Raw genomic sequence first — 23,870 nt, 5'->3', positions numbered from 1 at the left:
GCCTGCTACCTCTCAAAATACAGATTCCGAATGCACCAAGAAGAAAACATTACATCATTGCAGAGTTATCGAGTTGACAACAAAATGCATGAATAGGTGGGATAGAATGGTAGAAACATATACAGGCTTTCTCTAGCTCTTGACATAGATACAGAGTTGTTGAACACATTTCATTAGGCCCCTCCACTGGGAAATTCTTCAATCAGTCCATTAAAACAATCCGAGAGCTTCATCTCACTGGCACTTTAATCCAACCATTAGCAAACGCAATGGCCAGGATGACAAAGGGAGTTGACATCCCAAATATGATAATGTAAGGTAAGGGTGTCTTCATGGGATTCTCTCCTTCTCTTTCTCCTGCTGTTTGCCAATACCTGAATTGAGAAAACAAGAGAAGACAAGTTTATTATTTTTATCAGAAATCTCATTCTTCAGTTTGAATTATGGCATGAAATCCATAACAAAGTTCTAAGTGATACAATGTTCTCAAGTCAAAAGTAGAATTTACTCAAACAGTTGGAAGATGACCTGAAACTATATTGTTTCATGAAAGGTATACACAGCTCTCTGCCACTATTGATATTTGTCTGATTCAAACTCAGAAAAGAACTACACATTAATGGAGATTTTAGGGCATGCGTAAAAAATACAATACAGTCTTTGACACAACAGCATCTCTACCATCTCAGGTATCCAATCCCAGTCAAGAGACAAAAGCAGAAACAACCAGCTTTCCACAAAGAATAAAAAAGCCCCGTCCATGGCTACTTTTAAAATATTTATCGGAATTATAAAAGCAAAACGACCAAAACCCACCAAACAAAAGGTGAAGAAAGCCTTACTGCTCTGGCTCCTCTTCTCTGGTAATGAACTTCTTCTTGTCAGCACGCTTGACGTCTCCATCTCCTCCACCTACATGCTACCAGCCAATTATTTAAAGGGGAAGAAAAACAAGGAAAGAGGTACCAAACCTAACAATGTCAAAGAAAATGGTAAAGCTGGGCCTCCAATTATTCGAAATTTTCCACCTAATTTTGCCAGGACTTTTCTGGTGCGATGGATCTTCTTCGGCAAATGGAAATGGGGAGGAGAGATCAGAGGCGATGGATTCCGGATAAGGCAAGCGGTGGAGGGAGACGAGAGAGCCAGCTTCGCCATGTTTACTGGTTCTGGAGCTGCTTCGAACCAACCGCAATATGTGGCTTTTGGATAGAAGCAGATAAAATGCGAGGAGGAGGTGTTCGTTTAAGTTTCATATTGCCCCCTCTTTGTTTCCGTTATTACTTAAAGATCCGTTGCCGCCCTGTCATCGGACGATACCGATAAAAGTTACGTATCGGATGTTAATGGTTTTTTGGTTAATTACCTGTATACCCTTAAGATATAGTGAATTTTTAAAAAATTTTTTTTGTCTTTTTACCAATAAAATTAATATAATAATCTAAGAGGGTGCACAAGTAATTTTAACAATATTATAAAAGTAAAATGAGCATTTACTTGATCTTGATTATGCATAACCTATCATTGTTGTAACAGGGAAATATGATCCGACCCGACATAAAAAACCTTGAATATCTTATTTATTTTTTTAAAATTTTTTGATAGTATATATGTTTATAAAAATATATAATTTTCTTAATATCTTGGGGATTTTTTTACTATTTGATATTTTTAGGTTAAAATTTTGATTTTATGTATTATAATTATTTTTATATTTTTAAAAATTGTTATAAAGCTAAATATAGGTCATGGGTGGAATGGACTAAGGATACATGGATGAGGAAATTGATAGGGTTTAGATTTTTAACCCCACCATGAATTGTTTTTAGGGTTTAAGTTTCAAAGTCAAGGTTCAGATTTAGGTTCAGGTTTTCAAAAAAACCCGACCTATACCCAACCATAATCACAAAGATTCGATGAATTTATCATTGTCAATAAAAAAACTAGTTATAAGTTGATAAGGTTTAAAATGGTTATCCAATCTCAATTTGGAACCTTTTATTTTTCGTTTCATTAAAATTTAAAAGTCGATAAGAGGGGCAAAACAAAAGGAAAATGTCAAAATAAATTATTACACTTGAACTTGATTAACCAAATTGATTTAAAATTAAATAATTTCACTCTTTGCAAAGAGATAGAACATGGATTATTTGAAACAATTGCCAAATAAGATGCAATGCCTCAATTGAAGCTCTTTCTCATTAGATCTTATGATCTTTTAGGTTTTTATCGTTTTGTAGTTTTTTATTGAAAAACATATCTTGGAACAATCTTATATGACACTCATAGTAAAAAATCTCACAAAACATAATTGATATGATGAAGTCTTATAGAAGTCTCATAGAAGAGTCTCGGTTAAATGTGTTTTAGTTATGCTAGTCTTCTATTTATGTTCAATTATTCAATTATTCTAGGATTTATCTTTTAGTGTTTAACTTTGGATATAACTTGGATAAGGGTAGTTTAATTATAATTAAATTTCAAATATGTCCCCTTAAATATCACAATCCTAAATATAACCAAATCGATGTTACATTTTTTAATGCGACCAATCAATATAATATGTTAACATTAAAAAATGAAGCAAAATGTGGAATTAGAATCTAACAACAAGCATTTAGGATGAAAATTTTAAAATAGATTGAGGGACTCCCAAGTCTTGTTAAGATACTTAAACTCGATGTTGTCAAAATGTTGCTGAACTGATTGGTTTAACTGGGTTAAATTGGAACTGAACTCTTTTTTCGTAAAAGATTTGAAATTTTTGTTGTTGGAGGGGGGATTCAAAGTGGAGATCAAACATGACTTTGTATCAAAATATTATACTATGTTAAACCCTAATTTAACAAGAACATTTCTCTTTAATCTAACTTACAATTAAACCCGGTCTAAACCGGTTAGGTCAAAATTGGTCATCCCATTGGTTTGATGGTTGGTTCAGTTTTGATAATATTTCTTAAACTTACTTATTTATAATTCAGTTTGGACTGAGTGAAATTGTTTCAATTGGATCAGGATTTTGGGAGAATTGATGGCTGAATTCCCACCCAACCCAACTCGAACCAACCCAACCGGACCCCTCTTGTGTCGGCCACTCACTCCACGTGTCACCATCTTCTCATCCCCATGACTTCACCTCCTTTGACGCTTTGCTTCCCTACGAAGTTCATTTCATACACCTCGACGCTTCTTCCATGCCTGCCATCAGTCATCCCCAGGCTGCATTTTCTCATTCCTTCGCCTCTGCTCTCTCTCTCTCTGCGGTGTTCTGATTTAAGCATCCACATCTCTGCTCATCAATGGCGGAGAAGGTAATTAGATCATACCTTGTGTATATCCTACCCTTTCTCTTACTCTCTTCCATTTGCATCTTTTCTTCGCTCCTTTTGTTTATTTGGTATTCGTTTTGCTCGTCTCTTTTTTCTCTCTTCTCTTTGCAGTCTACTGTCTTGAACTTCTGTTTTACCGATTGAAACTATTGATTTTTCAGGTGTTCTTCTGGTTTGAGAACCGGATTCTCTTCGCTTTCCGATCTTTTTATTTTTTATTTTTTATTTGATCTAATATTTCGTCTCCTGATGATGTTGTTATTTAAATGACACGGATAGTCTGTTTTTCTAGACTAGATCTAATATTCCCGATCATTTGCATTTATTCTTCACTCTTTTGTGTAATTGCTATTCTTTCTCTTGTTCATTTGCATCTCTTCTTCACTCTTTCGTTTAATTGCTATTCGTTTTGGCGTCTGTTTTACTCTCTTCGCAATCTCCTCCCTTGATGATCACCGATTTTTTTTTTTTTTTCCATATGATCATATATACGTTCCCTCTCTTGATGATGTTCTTGTTTTTGTTTTTTTTTGTAATGTGGCGGATGGCGTATACTATTCTTTGTCTGTTACGACGGAAACTAACGACTCTCCTCTTAAACTACCAATTGATGCGAAGATTTCCACCATTATCATCAGCGTCGACCTCGACTGTCGTCTCTGCGACAAAAAGATTAGAAAAACCCTTCGCAAATTTCCAGGTGAATCTCTCTCTTCTCTAATCTAACTTCCGAAGTTTATAATCTTCTCAAAAACCAAGCGTTGCAGCAGCTAAGTTCTTCTTCCCCCCTGATTTATTTCAAGAGAAATTCAAAAACAAACGTTCGACACCAAGCAGAACACGGTGACCGTCTCCGGCCCTTTGACCCCGAAAAGCTCTCCAAATGCATTCGCTGCAGAGCTGGAAAATCCGTCAAAGACATCCACATCGTCAAAGACCCTCCTCCCAAACCCAAACCCGATCCCCCCAAAGCTGACCTGCCCAAACCGAAGGCCGACCCTCCTAAGACTAAGCCGAATCCTCCCAAGCCAGATCCACCCAAACCAGACCCGCCAAAGCCAGCTCCACCGAAACCAGATCCTCCCAAACCAGACCCGCCAAATTCAGCTCCACCCAAACCACCAAAGCCTCCCCTGGCGTGTCCGCCGCCGTACTACTGCTTCCCCTGGTACGAGGGCTACGAGGCAGGGTCGTGCTCGAGCGGGTGGCCGTACTACCCCCACCTGCCGGGTCCACCGCGGGTCTGCTGCCGACACTGCTACGAGGGTCACGGCGGGCGGTGCACCAACGATTGGGGCCGCCGGAGCTCGTGCGGCTTCTTCAGTGAGGAGGACCAGAGCTGCAGGACGATGTAGACATGCATACACGGGGAGTTTGGTGTACAGATGTTTGTGGCGCCCCCGACGGTGACGATGGGTTTGATGCTTGATCGATCGAAATTTCTTTTTCTTTCTAGATTTCTTGTTTTGATTTTGTGATCATGATCTCTTGATCGTGGTGGCATCTGTGTGAAAAAAAATCGATAAACTGCAATAATGCCAGGCTACCAAACCTTTGGCAACACATAGTTGACGAATTTGAGTTCTTTTCTAAGCTTATACCTATGGAGTTTTAGAGAAATGCAAACAAGAACATGAAAAATATTTTACCATTTTCAGAACTTTTCAGGATGCAATTAGATGGTCCAATTATATAAAATTCTAGCAAATTTGAGTGAAGTTGGTGGTTCAGTTTTTAAAGTAGGAAGACGACACCCACCGCATAGAAACAAAACTGATATCAATAAGCTAAAAGAGCCCTTAAAAGAGCCAAACTGAAAGAGAGGAAGAGGAGAGAATGGGGACCAAAGCCTTGTCCTTAAAAAAGATTTTGGTCTCAGTCATGGTGGATGGAGATGTGGAGTGCTGATTCTTCAAGTTGATAGACACCACCTGCCATTGTAGATGAAAGAGGATGCATTTTCTTCTTTCTTAAGGCCTTGTGTTATAAAATGAGGGGGTGATTGAGTGGCCAAGAGGAAAAGTAAGCCTGAAAGGGAATTGAATTGGAAGACATGTGGGACTGTTTTATTTATTGCTTTGAAAACAAGTTGCTTGGTTGTTTTAGGCAGAGAAACACTTTGATATATTTCTTCTTTTGGGACATTATTCAAGTCTAATGAAGGATGTGTTTATATTTAGGATTTTTTTTTTTAGTTTTGGAGGAGACAATGAAATTAATATATTCCACCCTTTATACTTAGCATGCAGGAGAGTACCTTCTCCATGCTAAGTTGATTTCCCTCATTTAATTTTGTGGTGTGGAATGGGGTGATCGATCAATCCAATTGGGTCAATCCGTTATCTTGAGGTTTTCAAATGAAATATTTAGATATGAGGTGAAGTTGTTAGAAGAGATTGTTTGAAAAATAAAGATGAAAGAGATTGTTTCACATCAAAAGTGGACATAAAAGTTGTTGGAAGAGACCACATTTAAAGTGGCCATTGAAGTTATTCTTACTTTTCCACATTTTATGATGTGACCTATATTACCTTGTTACATCCAAGTATCAAAATTAGAAGAAATGCATGGTTAGGTGAATTGCACAATTCCCATGTTGAAAAGTGATGAATATCAGGTTCCTTGTATGCAAACAAAGAATGATAAAATTGAAAAAAAAAATATAAACAAAATAAAAAGAAGAGTCAGACATTTCTATAAAAAAACAATTAAATGATAAAATGTAACTTCATTGTTTAACATATTCACATATCATGTAAGTAAAAAGGGTTTTTGTCATTTTACATGACATGTTTATTTCAGGTATCACATTGGAAGGGGCACAAATTACCTTATCTTCGCATCATTAATAGGCTACCAATATTATTCAAGACTAAGGTGGTGATCTACCAAATTATGTATTTTACTATTCTATTCGTCCATTTAAGAAAAAAGAAGAAGTAGATAACTTTATAAATGTAAGGATTTACTTGTTGGCATACCGTTTAATAACAGATATGGATAAAGGCTATTTCGTACATGATCACTTGATGACTCTAATAAAAAGATACATACATTTTATATTTTTCAACACCTCTCTAAAAGTCCCTTTTTTATGTAAAGAACGCCTTAAGTTTAGTTAAAAGATAATTTAATTAATGTTTACTCATTTTTATATGTTTTATAGTGTTTTTGTGTTATTCATAGATGTCTCGTATAACTCTATTATGATTTGATACATTCATAATCTTATCTTGATAATTGTAATAATCTGGTAACAAAAAACTAGAAAGTGGGTAAAAAAATAGGATTCATACTTTTTTACATCCTATTAATAAGAACCACAACAAAAGTCTGCTTTTGCGTCGCCCATAAATGCGAATAGGATAAGAGTTAACAAGATTGGGTCAATTTTTGTTGTATAATTGGAGACACAATTAAATTCTGCCTATGTGAAGCCTCTCTCAAGTACCCTACAACTTTCAAGTGTTGTTGAAGCATTTGTTGATTTAGATTAAACATAATTTTATTCAATCATTTTTGCGTCTGCCTCCCTAATCGTTCTTTTTTGAAGAAATCAAAATCGGGATTAATTAGATTGAGTAATCTAAAACTAAGACTTGCATGTATGAAATAGTCACCGAGATGAGTTTCATAAATATAACTCAAGTTGTTATATATGCATAATATACATATACTTTCACAAAGTCTCATAAAGTACATGTGAATTGTGTTAAATCTTAGTTTAAACATTCATGATTTTGAGACTAAGGGTTTGTTTGGAACCCCTAGAAAAGAAAATGAAATGAGAATGGGACCATTATTGTTCTTAAAAATAGTTAGTAAAAATGAGATAATGATCAAATTTTCCTTTTCACTAGCTATTTTTGTGAATAATAATGGTCAAATTCTCATTTTTTTTCTTTTCTTTGCCTTGGGGGTTCCAAACATACCCTAAAGGTTTAAATGATTTGGGAAACTTTTACCTCTTGGGAGGATCTCCTAGATTGATAAACTCAACAATCTAGGTAAATAGTTTATGTTGAACTTCTCTAGGTGAATAGCTTTTATGTTTGGCATGTCCAATAACAATCTAGGTAAATAATATTATGTCTTTTCTCCAATATAAATAAAATTCACTGACATTGATTTTACTTCAAACATTCTCCGTTCCTATCAATCTCAATGCCTAGAAAGTATGTTGGGGCTCCAATGTCTTTCATTTTGAATTTTATGTTAAAAATCTATTTAATATCATCTATGTATTCGTAGTAATTCCACCTTTGACGATGTTATTAACACACAATAAAAATGACAATAGGCTTAATTATAGATGACTCGAGTATGGTCTTATTTGTCCTTTGAAATCTATGCGTACATACCACCTATAGGAAACAATCAAATAAAAATTTTGAAGGCTTATTTCTATCTATATATAAATTGCTTGAGTTTACTCATATGCTTCTAAGGGACCTACTTCAATTGACTTTGGTTGTTCTACATATACTTCTCAATTCAATTCATTGTGTAAAAAGTTAGGAACTCATTTTTCATGTCCAATTGATCAAGGACCATTCATAGCTAACTAGCAAGGAAAGTATTATTCTAATGGTCACATTTGTTACCAATAGATTGATGTTTCATCATAATCAGCGTCATGATGTTGATTGTACCTTTTCACTAGTAATCAAGCTCTATATCTTTTCACCAATGAGTCTAACTTGTATGTAACTTTTTGTACCCATTTACACCCCACTACATTCTTCTCGTCATGTCTTTCAAATGTATATTTTCTTTGGCATTGCATCTGCATACCCACTTGTCAACCGTACAACTTTACTATAATTTAACTTGTTGGCTCGTTAACCCTAATCATGGTACTTAGCACTTGATTTGTGCTTGTGATATAACCGACTTAGATTTTTTTAGGACTACAAGTTGTATAGTCATGTCAATTTGTTAGAGATATCTTGTGGTCAACTAGGTCGTGATTGATTATTATCACATTGACTATTCATAACATTGTATGAGTTCTTTGGCACTAGAATTGCTTTACCAAGATTTTAAGAACAAGTAGAACTTTCCAAAACAGAATCCTTGTTTGAGCTTAGTGGACCACTCGAGACATCTAATTAGGAATGTTATAAAACTAAGGTCATTGCTCCTCATTACACAAATCATGGAGTAACTGGAGCAGAGAAGTCGCCAATAACTAGCACTATAGTAGATGACATGTCAAGAGAGTGTATTTTGTGCTTGCTATAAAAACTCTGGCAAAACTCTAACCATAGGCAATATATTGTAAGATATATAATGGATAAAAAAAGTGTAAAAATATTTGTATCTTTTCATGTATTCATCGTAGATAATAAAGATACATGTCATTGCTTTTGTACAAAGTTTGAATGAATATAAACATAAATAATGGAATAATTTTTTTTTTAAATGCATGTTAGTCAAGCTTGGAATGGAACAAGTACTTGGGAAGAAACTTATTGTTCAATGACTATGTGTGAACTCTTTACTTATGACATACACATGCAGTCCATGGAACACTACTAGGAAACATCATGGACATTATGTGTTATGTCCACTTTTTTGTGTTATACCATTATTCTAAAATGTATGTACAAGATTTTTAATGCACAATACCATGATATTACAAGTAAGTTAAAACTCATGTTGAATTTTTGGAAAAGAGAAATATTTATCTAACTTGTTGTAATTTGAATATATAAGCTTCTATTTATAATAGAGGAAATAAGTAGAATCCAATTATAATTAAACTATCCTTGATGCAATTACATTCAAAGTTAAACACTAAAAGATAAGTCCTAAAATAACCGAACAACTAAGCATAAATAGAAGACTAACATAACTAAAGCACATTTAACCGAGACTCTTCTGTGAGACTTCCTTCCATGAGACTTTTGTTATACTTCCCATATTAATTCTAGCTCTGTGAGCCTTTCTATTGTGAGAGTCACGTAAGACTGTACCATACATGCTCTTCAACAACTTATGAGACCCATAGTCACCCCTAACATGATTACAAAATATGGAAATTGTTTTACACTATTATTATTTTTTTAATATGAAACTATTTGAAAATGGAAAAAAAATGTGATTTGAATTTCATAAAGTAATCCATGTGTATCTAGTGTAATCATCCACAAAAATAACATAAATCGACCCTCAAAATGGGACAATTAGAATAAGTATAAGGAACCAAACTTTTATTAAATTAACTATAATTGTTTTGAGACAATTGATCCAAATAGTTATATGAACAAAATGATGAGTCAGTTTTGAGACAAGTGATGACTAGATTTGTGGACTTGTGTTATTTTTGGTAAAAAAAATGATAGAAACAATTTGACACATGATGTGATGACAATAAAATTTCGAAAATATAATACCCTTTGAAAAAACATAAGATGGTATAAGTATGAATGTGACACAAGAGTCATAGATAAGTTGGGACATTGATATAAGAGTTTACTTAAAAGTGGAAATTGATAAGACATAATGCAAGTGAAAAAGACTATGAGAATTATGTGACATAATTTTAAATAAATACATAATGGTGTGTACATTGTCACCTATAGTAAAAAAATTTCCCTTGATAGTTATAAGGGATGAGTTTGAGAAACTTACCTAGTCTACTGTTCATATGGAGTGTAGTACCACTGTCTACTATCTAAGCTTTATCACCTAGGCTAGTAAGACTCAAGACACCCATTAAGCAATTAAACGCATTGGATGTCCATGTTTCAAAATGTTTCTATATTTGCCTTATATTGATCATAACAATACTTGGTAGAGTAGTTATAATGACCACAAATCTAGCATTGTACACCATTTATGCGCTCATTTCCTTGACAATCACTACTCCTATTACCGCTACTTTTATTCTCCATCTTTTCCTTTGCCAACTATTATTTTGTTTTATTGAGATTGTCTGGTATTTGAGATTAGAATTACATCATTGCCTTGATTTCTGATTAATGAAAATTTTGTTGTTCCACTTGAAGTAATAGTGGTAACATAATTTCAAAGGTAAGTAACAGTTGAAACTCATTTAGCCCATTCATTAGACATATAAATCACTTTTATCTATTAATATAGCTTCTCTTGTTGTAAATTAATCAATCACTTGGTTTGTGTGTGTGTGTGTGTGTGTATATATATATATATATATATATATATATATATATACACACGACTGAACCAATACGAAAAGTTATTTGGTGCGAAACGACTACCTCAGTCGTCCATTCATGATTAGACAGTTGAGATAGCCATTGATCATGATTGAACGATTGAGATAGTTGTTTCGCATGTTACACACCAAATGGCATTTCATATTGGATCAACTCTCTTTTTTATTAATTCTACTTGTCTTTATAAATATTTTGATTTTTATAATAATTTTATAAGAATGTGTTGTTTTATTCATTTATTTTCTCATTTGCCCTATACCCTAAACCCGCGGATAATCAGGTACACAAATTAATAATGGAATAGCTTCTTCTAGTTTACTTAGAACGGGTAATGAAATAAGTATAAATTAAATGAAATGGGGGTAACAAAAACATGTTTCATCTGTTATCTGCTTACACCTTAGTTAGGTGAGCCAAATATCTAAGTCACAACCAACTAAAGTGTTAACCACAAAAATGGTTTTAAAGATTGAAACTACCCAACTCATCCATAATATGGGCAATTTGGTGGTTGAATCGATAATTTTTTAGGCTTCTACTATCTATTTTTTGCAATCTCTATTCATTCAAAACATGTAAAATAAACGCTTTTCTTTTATTTTTATAAGAGAATGAGTAAATTTTGCATGAAAGAATACTCATCAAATGTTTTTTTTTTTTTTTCGTACATGTTATGACACCATAACGTGCCATAATATTATGCTTAAATGTTGTGACAATATATTGAATGATACATAATGAATAATGTCAAATACGTATTAGGTTTTGGACAGCTAGATAAGTATCAATTTTTCAATATAACCACTCCTTAATCCTTTCGACTTACTTGTTTTTTGAAAAATAATTAATATAATAAATTATTGGTGAACTCCTTTAGAGGAATCACAAGATAGAAATCAATAATAAAAAATAAAAATTTTAAAAACACTTTGCAACAAGTCCAATTATCTATATATCAATAAATAACAATATGACAAGTAGGTATATTTTTTTATGTCGTTAATTGATACATATACGTATCTATGACTATCGATGAATTGCTCTAATTTTTCCATATTCAAAATTATAATTTTTGTAAACTTTAAATATTTTGGGGTTTAGGAAAATTTGATAGTAATGTTTGTCATATTATGTGACAAATAATCTCAATTTCTATGTTAAATATAAACATATATTTACCAATAAATCAACTCAACACTCTTAAGTCAACAACCTGCTTCAACTATAAAAAAAATTAAAATATATATTTAAAATATATAAAAAATAAAAAATTAAATTTATAAAAAAATATTTTATCATAAAAACTTAATATTAGAATTATAATTTTAAAAAATAAAAAATAGTGCCCTAGTATACTTGGGTCTAAGTTGAACAAGGTGAGTAACTAGTTGGGTCTAAACTCGAACTCAGTGTTCTAACCTGGCGTGTCGACTCACAACTCGACCATATCAACTCAGTTTTGTGAAGGGCCTCCCTTTCCCTAGCTTGACACTCCCAATCTGAGTCGGATAGTCCCAACTTAAACTTCAAGGACTCGAGTCAAGTCTTGGTTCTAAGCTATAAGACCATGGTAGGTATAAATGTAAGCTGAAAAGAGTTTCAGTCAAATAAACGGATCGTGTTTGTCTTTTTTTTTTTTTTTTTTGCCACCTCTATTTTTAATGATCTGAATTTTATCAGTTTTTATCCATAACATGTTTGTAATCTCCGGCACTCTGAAAATATGAACCTTAAATGCGAATGATAATGTAGATTAGAATCTTACAGAAACAAATTCCCAGTTACAGGCGAACGAGCAGGTTTTATTCATCTCTTCAGGTTTATATACAAAGCATGAGGTCAGTCCCCACAGTGCAGCAACAATGGTTATTTCCAGCCCACTTCTGCTCCTGCATCTGCTTAATCCTCGTCAAATTTATGTAACTCTACAGTCTGCTCTTAATCCATGAAAAACTTCAAAGCTGGTTTCTGTACCAAGAAACATCTCTACCTAACTGGGCAACCTTCAACCATGATACCTGGTTCAGTTGGGCAAGTAGCTAGAGGGCAGTGATCAAGCTCACTACCCCACCACTTCAACACATGACCCTGGTTTTGCAATGCCAAAAACAGAAGCACGCCCATGAAAGCCGTCCCTGCATCTAATGCTGCAGAGAGGATGTAGTTGTACTTCTTCCACCATGATTTCCGGTAACGGAACACAAAGTAGTTAAAGATGGTGCCGGTGACCAGCCAACTAGCAATGTTGGTGGGAGTGGCGGGTGGCATTCCAGCAAACCCGTAGGAGATGACAGGTATGTTGATCAAAGGAATCCACTTCTTTTCGGGGTACATCTTGCTCAGAATCCAAATGGGTACAGGCAGGAAAGCTCCGATAAGGAATAGCCAGACCAAGTTCCGGTACATTCCTCCGGGACCAAACAGTCTCCTTGGTCCTACAAGGCCCCAAATTACTGAAGCATCAAATGTAACTCGGAATTTCGGGCATGTCCATGGGCTATCAGGATGGAGACCTTCTATGTCACAGATGTTTTCAATGTTTCCTAGCATCCACCATGCGACTGCAAGGTTCACTATTCCTGAGACAACGGTCCCAACAAGCTGCATAGCACAGACAACCATGAGAGAGCGCAGCAGAGAATTGTAATGCTGAACAATGGAAAATAACAATTAACAGACCTGAGCAATGAACATGCATCTTGGTGGAATTTTCATGTAGTGGCCGAGTTTTAGATCGGATAAGAAGGAAAGGGCATGAACTGTGCTGATTCGGCCATAGATCTTGAAAAGAAGGTTAGCAATAGGCTTCCCAGGGAAGACATAGCCGATAATGAACTGTGCTATAATATCATAGCCAGGTTGCTGTTCAATACAAACGAAGACATGTCAAAATAAATCTCTTTTGACCTCTTAATATAGTACTAGCCTGTGCATACTTCTCAGGTTCATCTACTTAAACTAAATACTCAAGCAAAGCATAAAAAAGGACTACCTTCTACCTGAATTTAGAGCAAGCAAGCAAGATCTCAAAGACAGACCAGTATTGGAGACCTCTAGACCACTGAGTTTTCAACTTCTCCAGAAAGAGAAGACCCTGTTTCTCAGTCTGAGAGCCTAATAATTCAGAAATTTGTAGGGAAGTCTTTAAACAAAAAAAAGTGCCCTAGCCAGATGTTTAATTTGTATTCTACCAATTGCAGAGTCATGCTAACAGACTTGCATCAAAATTAGTTGTTTACCATATTATCTAGAACTTCAAAGAAATCTCGTTTTTGAAACTTCTTAACTTTTACTGTGAATACCTGATTTGTAGTTGCTTGAATAACTCCAATGGGAAGAGTTACAACCCAAGCCAAACCAAATGCAAAAAGCATTCCCCACCAGGGCAGCTGAACATCATCTTTCCATATGAATGCCATCATCAGTGAAAACACAATACTCCCAACTAGTAGACTAAGGAACCACCATTCAGGTACAGCTTTGTAGTTCTTCATCAATCTTGCATGGATATCCAATTTCTCAGACTTCAATGCCGACTTGCTCTGCCTCAGGATATCCCTACAAGATCATAAAAACTAATTGGTGCATAGTCAAAATAATCCATGGTACACAGAAGGAGAAGCATAAAAGCCAGACCAGCGGTTGCTTGAACTATCAATTCAAGCAAAGTAGAGGCAAGTTAGCAGGTCCAAAACTTTGATGGAAGTTTAAACACCGACCTGCCATGGAAGAGTGCCACATGGGTGAGAGTAGCAGTGAATCTTGCAAATCCGGAGCCTATCGAGAGAGCAAATAGAGGACTGAGGTACATCTTTCCATAACTATCATAAGCCGCAACATTCAAATCGTACTGTGGTGTGAGGATCTTGGTAGTATCATATTTGTGACCAGTAGCTGTGAAGAGCTTATTTGAAAAAATGGGGAATTTTCGGGCATCGAATGTGTTATATTTCCAATAACATATGGGTATTATAATATAGATAAACATGACAAAGCCAACAGCAACATTAACTATGGAGACCCAGGGGGTTACTAGGGGACTCCCATGGTAGGCTGAGATGCCTGCCCAATCAAAAGTGAAGGCACCCACACCCAGCCCATTATAGGCAGAACCAACCTGTTGAGCAGTGATGCTGTGTGGCCAGACCCAACAAACCCATGAAAAGAAGGTTAAAACGGTGAAGAGATAGCCAGGCAAGGCATAGTATGCAAAACTTGCAACCATGAAAACAAGGAAGAACTGCATCCTGGTAAAACCTTTCGATCGTGAATCCTTCTCATGGAGTGCCCTGCAACAACATCAGAGTGACTAATCCAAGTGATCCAACTAAAAATAATATCTCTTTTTAAATTAAGGCAAATAAACTTGAGAAAGAGAAAATGTTAAAGCGTAACCATCAAATTTCTTGATTGTTCAATCTAAATGTGTGAAAAGGAGAAATTGTCTTTTATCTGAATATAGTACATATAGTTTGACCAGCTTGCTCTGTTTCACATCAAGGTTCACATAGAAATCCTAGTGACAGCACGATTACATCTTAGTCCTCATTGACACATTTTCTTGGTGCTTTACTTCTATCTGTTTCAGATAAACTAGGCATACAAGTTGAGCAGTGTTTGTTGAACATCTAAAAAAAATTATATGTTAAAATGCTTTACAGAAGTGGCCACAATCAGGAACTCAGTAAAATTCTACTGGAATGAAGTTAATCGCTTGAAAACATATCAATCACTGAGTTTTCACTGCTGGGAGAAGGAAAACTTTGGACGACCAGGAAAGCTAAGACCAGAGAGAATACAGACCTGAAGAGTGAAACCTGAGCTAGATTGGCTGGCCACCACATCTCAGCTGGTTCAACCAAGTATCTCCTCAGCATCCCTGCCCATCCATACCCCAAAATCTGAAAAAAAGAAAAATATAAATAAATTAATAAAATTCTAGCGCTTTCTTCTGATGAAGAGGATAAAAAGAAACCTAAAGAACGTTCTACCCAGAGAAAATGATAAAACAATAAATATAAAGGAAATTTTACAGAAAGATAAAACGAGTAGGGAATATACTGTAGACGTCTCTATCTTTTGTCTTAACTTTCCACAGAAAATTCAAATCAATCCATTTCGTTGGAAGATGCTTTTTTTAGCATTTATCATCGCAAGAAAAAGAGAACACAAACAGACAATAAAAGGAAGATCTTTCCTGAACATGGTGTATAATGTACACATGATAATCATCAGTCCTCAAGTAGTTTGTTATTACACTTCTTACGGATAAAGAGAGGAGACAAAAAAGGGTGAACACAACTCAAGAGTGCTCTGAAGATCCTTCCAATAATAGAAGGGAATAATTTCAGAGAAAAAGTAGAATGAACGTGCTACTGGCGTGTCCATCTTCCACCTACCATTTCCACAGAAAATACAGACTGAAGAGGCTTTTGGTCACGAGAACAAGGACAATTTATATAGAAGATAAAAAATAAAAATAAAAACTGCTCCAGTAAAATTTTCCGAAATGATACGAGCATGATACTTGAGAAAGTTCATAAGTGATCTGACACCGGATTACTGAATTATATCAGCTCAAAGAACCTACGAGCGATGACTGACGAATACAACCCAGAAAGAATACGATTTTCTAATAGAAGAAACATTTCAGACCCAGAACACGATTCTTCAAAATTGTTCTCTCGCGACTCAAAGCAGAAATATAAAAACAAAACGAAAGCGCATAAATGGTAACATAGGACATAGCTAGCAAAATATTTCACAGATAAAACTTCGCAAAATTGTAAAGAATCTTCATCGCACCTGGGTTGTCAAGACGATGAAGATCCCACAGAGGAAGCTCAAGCTTTGTTTATAGTAACCTTTCATGACGGTGATAGCCCCTATTGAGTAAGCGTCGCCGCCACCATACGACACGCCGCAGTTGGCAAAAATAGTAATAATGACATGCTCCTTCATATTAAAAGGCCCCGGGTTGAGACTAAACTTCCAGCGCAGGAACTGGAAATCCCTGGTGGGCAAGGTGGCAGCCATGAATTTCCCAGCAGGCAACGCCGCTATCTGCATGAGGATGGCCGAAATGGTCAGCGGCTGCGTCCGGAAGACGAAGAACGTGTTGAAGAAGATAAGGACGGTGCAGGAGATGATGCCGAGGAACCATGCCCGGAATGTCAGGACGGGAAGTGAAGGGTCGTCCGTTTCCGGCACGACCAGCGCCACCTCCTCCACCGGAAACCGCTCGTCGGCCTCCCCGTTCAGCTTCTCCGACGCCATTAACGCCACCTCTTTCTCTCTCCCTCTCTCTCGGCCTCCTTCCGAGGGAATTTGAATTTGGACGAGGAGGATAAATTTGCAGAGCTCCTTAAATGGCTCTCGAGTTTTCTCCATTGTACGGAAATGCCCCCAACAGGAGTCAACCTTGCCAGGGAAGAAGATGTCAGTGAGGGTATTTGAGTCATATCACGACTAAGCAACGAAAAGGTGGAAATTGGGGATGCTTTTGGCGGGTCTGTGCGAGTCACGTGCGTCGCGCAGTCTGCACGCGTCCTTCTCGGTGCCACGAGAGCAGGCAACTAGACAAGTTGCGGGGGGACCCGCTTCCATATGGTGTCGAAGTCAGCCAGCTTACCACAACCAAAACGCCGTAACTACAGGGACGGGTTCTGGATCTACACTCTCCGTTACGCCGTGGAGTTTTCCTTCGAGACCCGATAATCACAAGCATGACGTGTAAACCATGTCGGATAGTTTTTCTCCACGTGGCAAATCTTACTGGAGCATCTTCTTGCCTGGTAAAAATAGGCATTTTTTCTATCCAAAGGTGGGACCTACTTTCGAGGTCCTGACGTAGAGTCGATTGGGGGCCCACTTGATTCTCCAGTTTGGGTGATAGAGAACGTAAAGGGGGCCACTAAACTGGGCTTTCTCGCATGCGTACCGGTCCTTTTGAAGGGGTCCACTTCTGGAACTAACAAGCGATGACCTAAAGTGGTCAACTGAGGGGTTATCCTTGTCAGTCCAGGTGGCATGCCAATCATCAAAAAGACAGTTTTAAATAATTGAAAAAAACCAATATAATTTTCGTTGCTTCCGTTAAAACTCCACCATCGTTGGTGCCATTCCTCACTCCGCACCGGCAATCAGGTACTATTGACTTTTTTTTTTAATTAATTAAAATTATTGAAAATAATAAATATGATATAATTTATTGATATTTATTGATAAACATAGGTTCACCTTATTTTTAATTTAAGAATTAATTTTAAATTAAAAAAATTAGAAATTACATTATTTTTATTTCACATATATTTATTTTTCCATGCATTCATGTTAATTTTTTTAAATTTTAATCATATAATGAAGATAATGACAATGTAATAAATGATATTTTGGTAAATAACATAATTAAAAGATTTTTGGATCAAAGTTTAAAGTATTTATGATTCTTTTGATATCGTAAGGTTTCTATTGATTCCTTAACAAGTTCAAAATAAAATATTTTGTTCGAATGATGTATTAAGGATACTTGATATATTTTGAAATGAGCTTGCCTCTCGTAACTCCTCCGACAATTTTCATCTTATTACCTTCATCCTAGTAAAAAATTCAAATAGACCGAATTGTAAAATTTGAGTAGAAAATAATTTAAACATTTATTTGATGGATATTTGTAGCGGTTGCTTTCAATAATAATTGAAAAAGAAATAATCGACGAGCATTCCTTTGCTGAGGAGGGTATCGTCTGGTAGTTTTATTATCTGTTAAAATAATTTTATTATTTTATTATTTTTTTAAATCTTCATTTGTTTGTTTCTTGTACAAAACTTAGGGTCTTTTTCGTCTTTGTCTCATTAAATAAATAATTAAGTATTTTGGCTTTTCTTTCGTAATAATCAACAAAGGGCGAAGTAGTGTGAACTCGATACAAAGAGCTAAATTAGGAAATACTTTTAGTTACTCTAACTTGGATTTCTTCTTGTATATTTAGCTTGATAATTGATATATTAAAAGTTATTATTTTTAAAATTATAATATTTTTTTAAAAAAAGGACTTTACGTAACGGTATAAATATACACTAAGCAATGGCCTTAAATATCGATTAGATAACATATTATCGATCGACATACCAAGTTTTTAAATAATTTGATTTAACTAAATGAACAAGAGTTTTATCAAATATTCAATAAAAAGAAAACCTTATACATCCAAAGAATAATTCTAGGAAAATTTTATCAACTTCGTAGTTCGATTTCGATATAATCTTCGAGATTTCTTAAGCCATGTCTCAACCTAAGAGAGAGTGATGGACATTCCAACATAGACTTTTCTATCTCAAATTTTGTCTTGCAAGCATATAAAATGTTTTAAACTATTTGTTGTTGATAGAGATTTGTCATGGTCACTTCGTCATTGATCCCATGCAAAAAAAAAAAAAAAAAAAGAGCCCTTAAACATTGATTTTGTGGGTAATCTATCTAACCACAAGGCTATGGTTTATAAGGTTTTATAAGTTGCATCTCAACGAGTCAATTATAATCGAGTGGGACTCACTTTTGTCTTGGCTTTTCCTATCACGGGCATACGTTGAAAGACACCGAGTCCCACAAGAGATATGCCATCTGGCCAACCTTCGCCAACCTCCATTAATGGAGACACCTTGGAACCAGAAAGGAATTTGGCACGCCAACCAAGCTATGATGTCTCTCCTGTAGAAGCTTTCGAGCTCTGCAGTGAATATTTCATTACAAGCCATTACTCTTCTTTATTGTCTTTTATAGGGAATCGAAGGAGTTCAGTGTTTTGCAGTCAGTAAACAGGAGCAGACACTGAATGTGAGTAGGTTTTTCTGGCCTGACGGGTCCAAGTTCCAGAAAGGAACAGGATGAGTAGAAGGCCTTGATTTTTAGTGGGAGAAGAATATCATGGCAGTGGCTTTTATGGACTATATATTGGGATAATTTGATTTCAAGTTGTCTCAAGAAAGGTCAGGCCAGACCCATTCCATCAATCACGAGTCTCTCAAATGCACCAAACCCTTTGTCAACCTCAACTAGAGCAAGTGGTGAATGGACCATGGCTTTTCCACGGCCTGCGATTCCATGCTCATGTGGTCCCACGAAGCATAAATGAATTAAATTTGGCATGCCAACCAAGCTGGTTGGATTCGATCTGCAGATTCTGAACCTTCCATTCAGTATCTGATTAAGATACTATGGTTCTTTTACTAATGCTAGTAAATTCACTTTCACTCGCACTCTTACTCTTGTATTTGGATGTAATAAAAATAAGTATTTAATTATTTTATTTTATTATATATATATATATATATATATATATTTATTTATTTAATTAAAATTTTAATTATTTATTAATTTAAAGAAGTTAAACTTTATCTTAGTTTATTATAAAATAGTTAAATAAAAATATTTTATAAAAAATAAATCTTTTGAAGTAAGTTTATATAATAAAATACCCTCTTTTTTATTTATTAAAATTCATGATTTTAATATAATATTTGATTTATAATTTAAGAGTGAGAATATAGATATTACAAAAGCAAAAATTTGATTAAGTATTTGGATACTATAAAATTAATTATTTGTTTAATTAAATAAATAATGTTAATTTGTTAAATTATTTATTAATTCTATGAAGTTAAAATCTATCCTAATTTAATAATAAAAAAGTTAAATAAAAACTATCTTATAAAAGTTAAATTTATTATATTGTTTTATTACTAAATTTCTTATATACTTTCTACTATACTTTTCATTATAAACTAACACAAAAACTTACTTTTCACTATACTTTTTGCACACACTAACACCAAAAAAAGTAATTCAATTTTGTTGATTTTCAGGACTCCATGAATTTAGCTCATGGAGAAAAAGGGAAAGAAACCCATTGGGAGAAAACCGGAGGAAGAAGAGGTTATGGACTTGATGTCCTAACCCTCCCCTTGAAGCTCTATTTATGGATTAATGAAACTACTATATTACAATAATACCCCTAAACTTAAGGTTTAAGGTTTAGGGTTTTAACCCTGGAACTTTAACTTAATTACATCAATGTCATCCTTATAAGATGACTTTTTATTTATCATTCTGCCATCATTGTAGGTGGGCCTATGGACGTTCTCCTTGATCTGTGGCCTTGTGCCCATCTTCTATATCTCTTGGATGTAGGGGTGGCATCAAGTCGAGCCGAGCCGAGCCCAAACCTGTCTATGTTTGAGTCGAGCTTGATTTAAATATTTCAAACTCGAGCTAGAGCCGAGTCCAGCCTCGAGCTCCAACATACATTTAAAACTTTTCAAAAAATAAATATCAAATAAATTGTATATAAAAGTATGCATATATTTTGCATAAAATTGGGCATGACCTCTACTTAAAATTGGGCATAATCTATGTATATAATACCTGTATAAAATTGGGCATGACCTCTACTTAAAATTGGGCATAATCTATATACATAATACCTGCATAAAATTGTCTATACATCATAAACACTCCATAAAATTGTCTATACACTCCATAAAATAGTCTAAACACTCCATACACTGCATAATATTATGAATAAACTGCATACAATAATCAAACACAACAAAATTAAATGAAATATCAATATTGATTTACAATCACCCAAATAAAAATTATAAATCCATTATAAATTTATAAACTATAGTTATTTCTTTTCATACTAAATAATAATATATGTACCTACATGAGCAAAATCTCCACCTATGACAAAAAAAAAAAAAATTATTGTCAGATAAAAAAATACTCTTCCACTACTAGTTACTTAATGTAGTTAAAAATATTAAAATTACCATGATGAGAAAAACATGAAAAATCATGTAGCTGGTAGCATTATCTCTACACTCTTCTTTTCAAGCTGTAATCATAAAACAAAATCTTAATAAATAAAAATAAAACATATACTAAAAAATATCATAATAAATAATTAATCAAAGAAATTCACCTTTTGATTTTTCTTGACACTGTGAAGAGCTCGAACCCAAGCACTGCCACAAATCAAAGTTTGAATTGTATTTGGTGCCAAGGAAGAACGATATGAGTCTATTACTCTTCTACCAGCACTAAATATGGACTCTGAAGCTACTGTGGATATGAAAATTATAAGGATGTCTGCTACCATTTTAGATAATACCCAAAATTTCATATGATTCACTTTCCACCATTCTAAAACATCAAAATCATATTGTAAAATTTCCTCACAAATATATACACCTTATTCGAGATAATTTTCCAATTCTAACCTTGATGAATTAACTAATTCCACTTGTTTCACATAATTCATTAACTATGACCAACCTGAACTTGCTGAAGAATATGACCTACGACTTGTGGAAACACCCATAGAGCTAGTACTTGAAGCAACATCTTCATTTCTAATATCCACATTATATAAAGATACATATTCATCGTAGATCTCATATAAGGTGTGTCAAACTAAGTTTATATTCATCGTAGCTTCCTCCTCAGAATATATCTCTGGATAACACATTTTGATCAACTTTAATTTGACCCTTGGATCCAAAACTGAAGCAACAACCATTAATAAATTGCATTCAGCCCAATACTTCTCAAATTTCTCTTTCATTCTACTAACCATTGTCCTAATGAAAACATTTTCATTTTTAGAATAAAAATTCAGAACTTCTTTTACCCTATATACCTCACTAAGGTACAAATTAGAAGTAGGGTAGTCACTCCCAGAAATTATATTAGTAACTACATTAAAAAATTCTAGAATCCCACACCATTTCCAACTTTTTCCCATTCATCAAGACTTGACAAACAATCATAAGTAGGTTCTCTAACTTTAAATCTAGAGAATGCATATTTGAAATTTAATGCAAAAGACAACATGTCATAAGTGGAGTTCCAACGAGTTGGACAATCAATGATCAACCTCTTTTCGCCTAGTTCTAGTTGTTGTACAATTTCAAAAAAAATGTGAAGTCTAGCCTAAGACAGTTTTATGAATTTGACACTCTCACGCACATTCTCAGTGATATCCTTAATCTGAATAAGATCATCTTGGACTAATAAGTTCAGAATATGAGCACAACAATGCACATAAAATAACTTCCCACCACAAACCAATTTTTTTTCTTGAAAAATCTTCTTTCTAAACTCTCATACAAACATCATTATATGCAGTTTTACCAACTGAGATACTAAATACTTTATTTTTGATTTTCTAATATTTCAAACACTTATAAATAGCATATGCTATATCAACGCCACAACGAGGAGGAACATGCACAAAACTCAAGACTTATTTTTGTAACTTCCAATTATTGTCAATAAAATGCCCAGTAATAACCATGTATTCAATCTTTTGATTTTGGGACTTCCAAAGACCCATGGCAAGACTAATCTTGTTAATCTCTTTTAATAAAAATTTTAATTTCTTTTTCTCTGCCTCGTACACCCCTTAATGGTCTTACGGGATATTTTCTCACAATTCACATTTGTCATCTTCATTACAAAATTAAATCCCTCCTCTTCTACTATCATGAATGGATGCTCATGCATAAGAATCCAATGAGTAATGGGTACTCTCATTTTAGCTTGATCATATTTGCCTCCAAAATCCATAAAAGGAAGTCCAGACGGACTTTGATTAACATTAGACCCCACTCCCACTAGTTCAAAGTTTATGGTTTTTTGTTTTCTCATTGACACTTTTCTACTAGGGCAGCGTTTCAAATGTTGACTCATATATGTGGTCACTCCACTACTAATAACACTCAAATTGATTGTACGATGAACATATTAAGCCTTTTTTGTACCATTAAGTGATACATCTTTGAATTCCAACCACACATGAGACTTTTTTTATCTTTATGAAGTATGGGTAGAGTCACCTTCATCCTCATTTAGGGTACTTTCATATGGGCCCACTTCTATTACATTAATAGTTCTAGAGGGTAGTGACTTTGGTGGAGTTGAGTCACTATGTATTGCCACACTAGAACTAGTGTTAATTATTGATGTCAATTGAGGAGGAGGTGTTGACATTCTTACTTCTACAAAAAAAAAAAAAAAATTACGAATTAAAAACATAAAGAAAAGAAAACAATCCAAACAACCAAGATCCTACACATAATTTAAGATACTTATCTGCAATAAGAAGAACAATGCCTACCAAGATTAACAATTCTAGGGGGAACACTTTAATGACATTGACAAGAAAAGACAAAACAAGATTATCAAAATTGCTGAAGTAGGAACTTGTATGTACCTCCTTAGGGAGGTTTCTACATTAACTATAACTTCAGAACACAATATCCTAAAATAAAATTAC

At 34.5% G+C, this 23,870-nt stretch overlaps 2 protein-coding genes and 1 pseudogene across 2 annotated transcripts; 1 reads left to right on the top strand and 2 right to left on the bottom strand.

Moving 5' to 3' along the window:
- Nucleotides 1-31: 31 nt before the first annotated feature.
- LOC137966588 (uncharacterized) lies at nucleotides 32-1,228 on the bottom strand. The gene is made up of 3 exons (XM_068813262.1): nucleotides 1,029-1,228; nucleotides 843-912; nucleotides 32-374 (listed from the first exon to the last, which is right to left on the bottom strand). Exons 1-3 carry the CDS (start codon nucleotides 1,156-1,158, stop codon nucleotides 230-232), a joined length of 345 nt encoding a protein of 114 aa, XP_068669363.1. The 5' UTR covers nucleotides 1,159-1,228; the 3' UTR covers nucleotides 32-229.
- Nucleotides 1,229-3,223: 1,995 nt separating this feature from the next.
- LOC137966679 (protein PYRICULARIA ORYZAE RESISTANCE 21-like) lies at nucleotides 3,224-4,909 on the top strand (annotated as a pseudogene).
- Nucleotides 4,910-12,261: 7,352 nt separating this feature from the next.
- On the bottom strand, nucleotides 12,262-16,835 carry LOC137965875 (oligopeptide transporter 3-like). Its single transcript, XM_068812247.1, has 6 exons — nucleotides 16,337-16,835; nucleotides 15,335-15,432; nucleotides 14,251-14,820; nucleotides 13,834-14,089; nucleotides 13,211-13,393; nucleotides 12,262-13,132 (listed from the first exon to the last, which is right to left on the bottom strand). The coding sequence occupies exons 1-6, from the start codon at nucleotides 16,805-16,807 to the stop codon at nucleotides 12,518-12,520; spliced, it is 2,193 nt and encodes a 730-aa protein (XP_068668348.1). The 5' UTR covers nucleotides 16,808-16,835; the 3' UTR covers nucleotides 12,262-12,517.
- Between the last annotated feature and the right edge of the window lie 7,035 nt (nucleotides 16,836-23,870).

This window comes from Aristolochia californica, unplaced genomic scaffold (genome assembly GCF_029961685.1).
Source record: "Aristolochia californica isolate CCGP_79_NKW_82.1479 unplaced genomic scaffold, dmAriCali1.0.hap1 SCAF_5, whole genome shotgun sequence".
NCBI classification, from domain to species: domain Eukaryota; kingdom Viridiplantae; phylum Streptophyta; class Magnoliopsida; order Piperales; family Aristolochiaceae; genus Aristolochia; species Aristolochia californica.
This window is presented reverse-complemented; position numbering and strand designations above follow the sequence as displayed.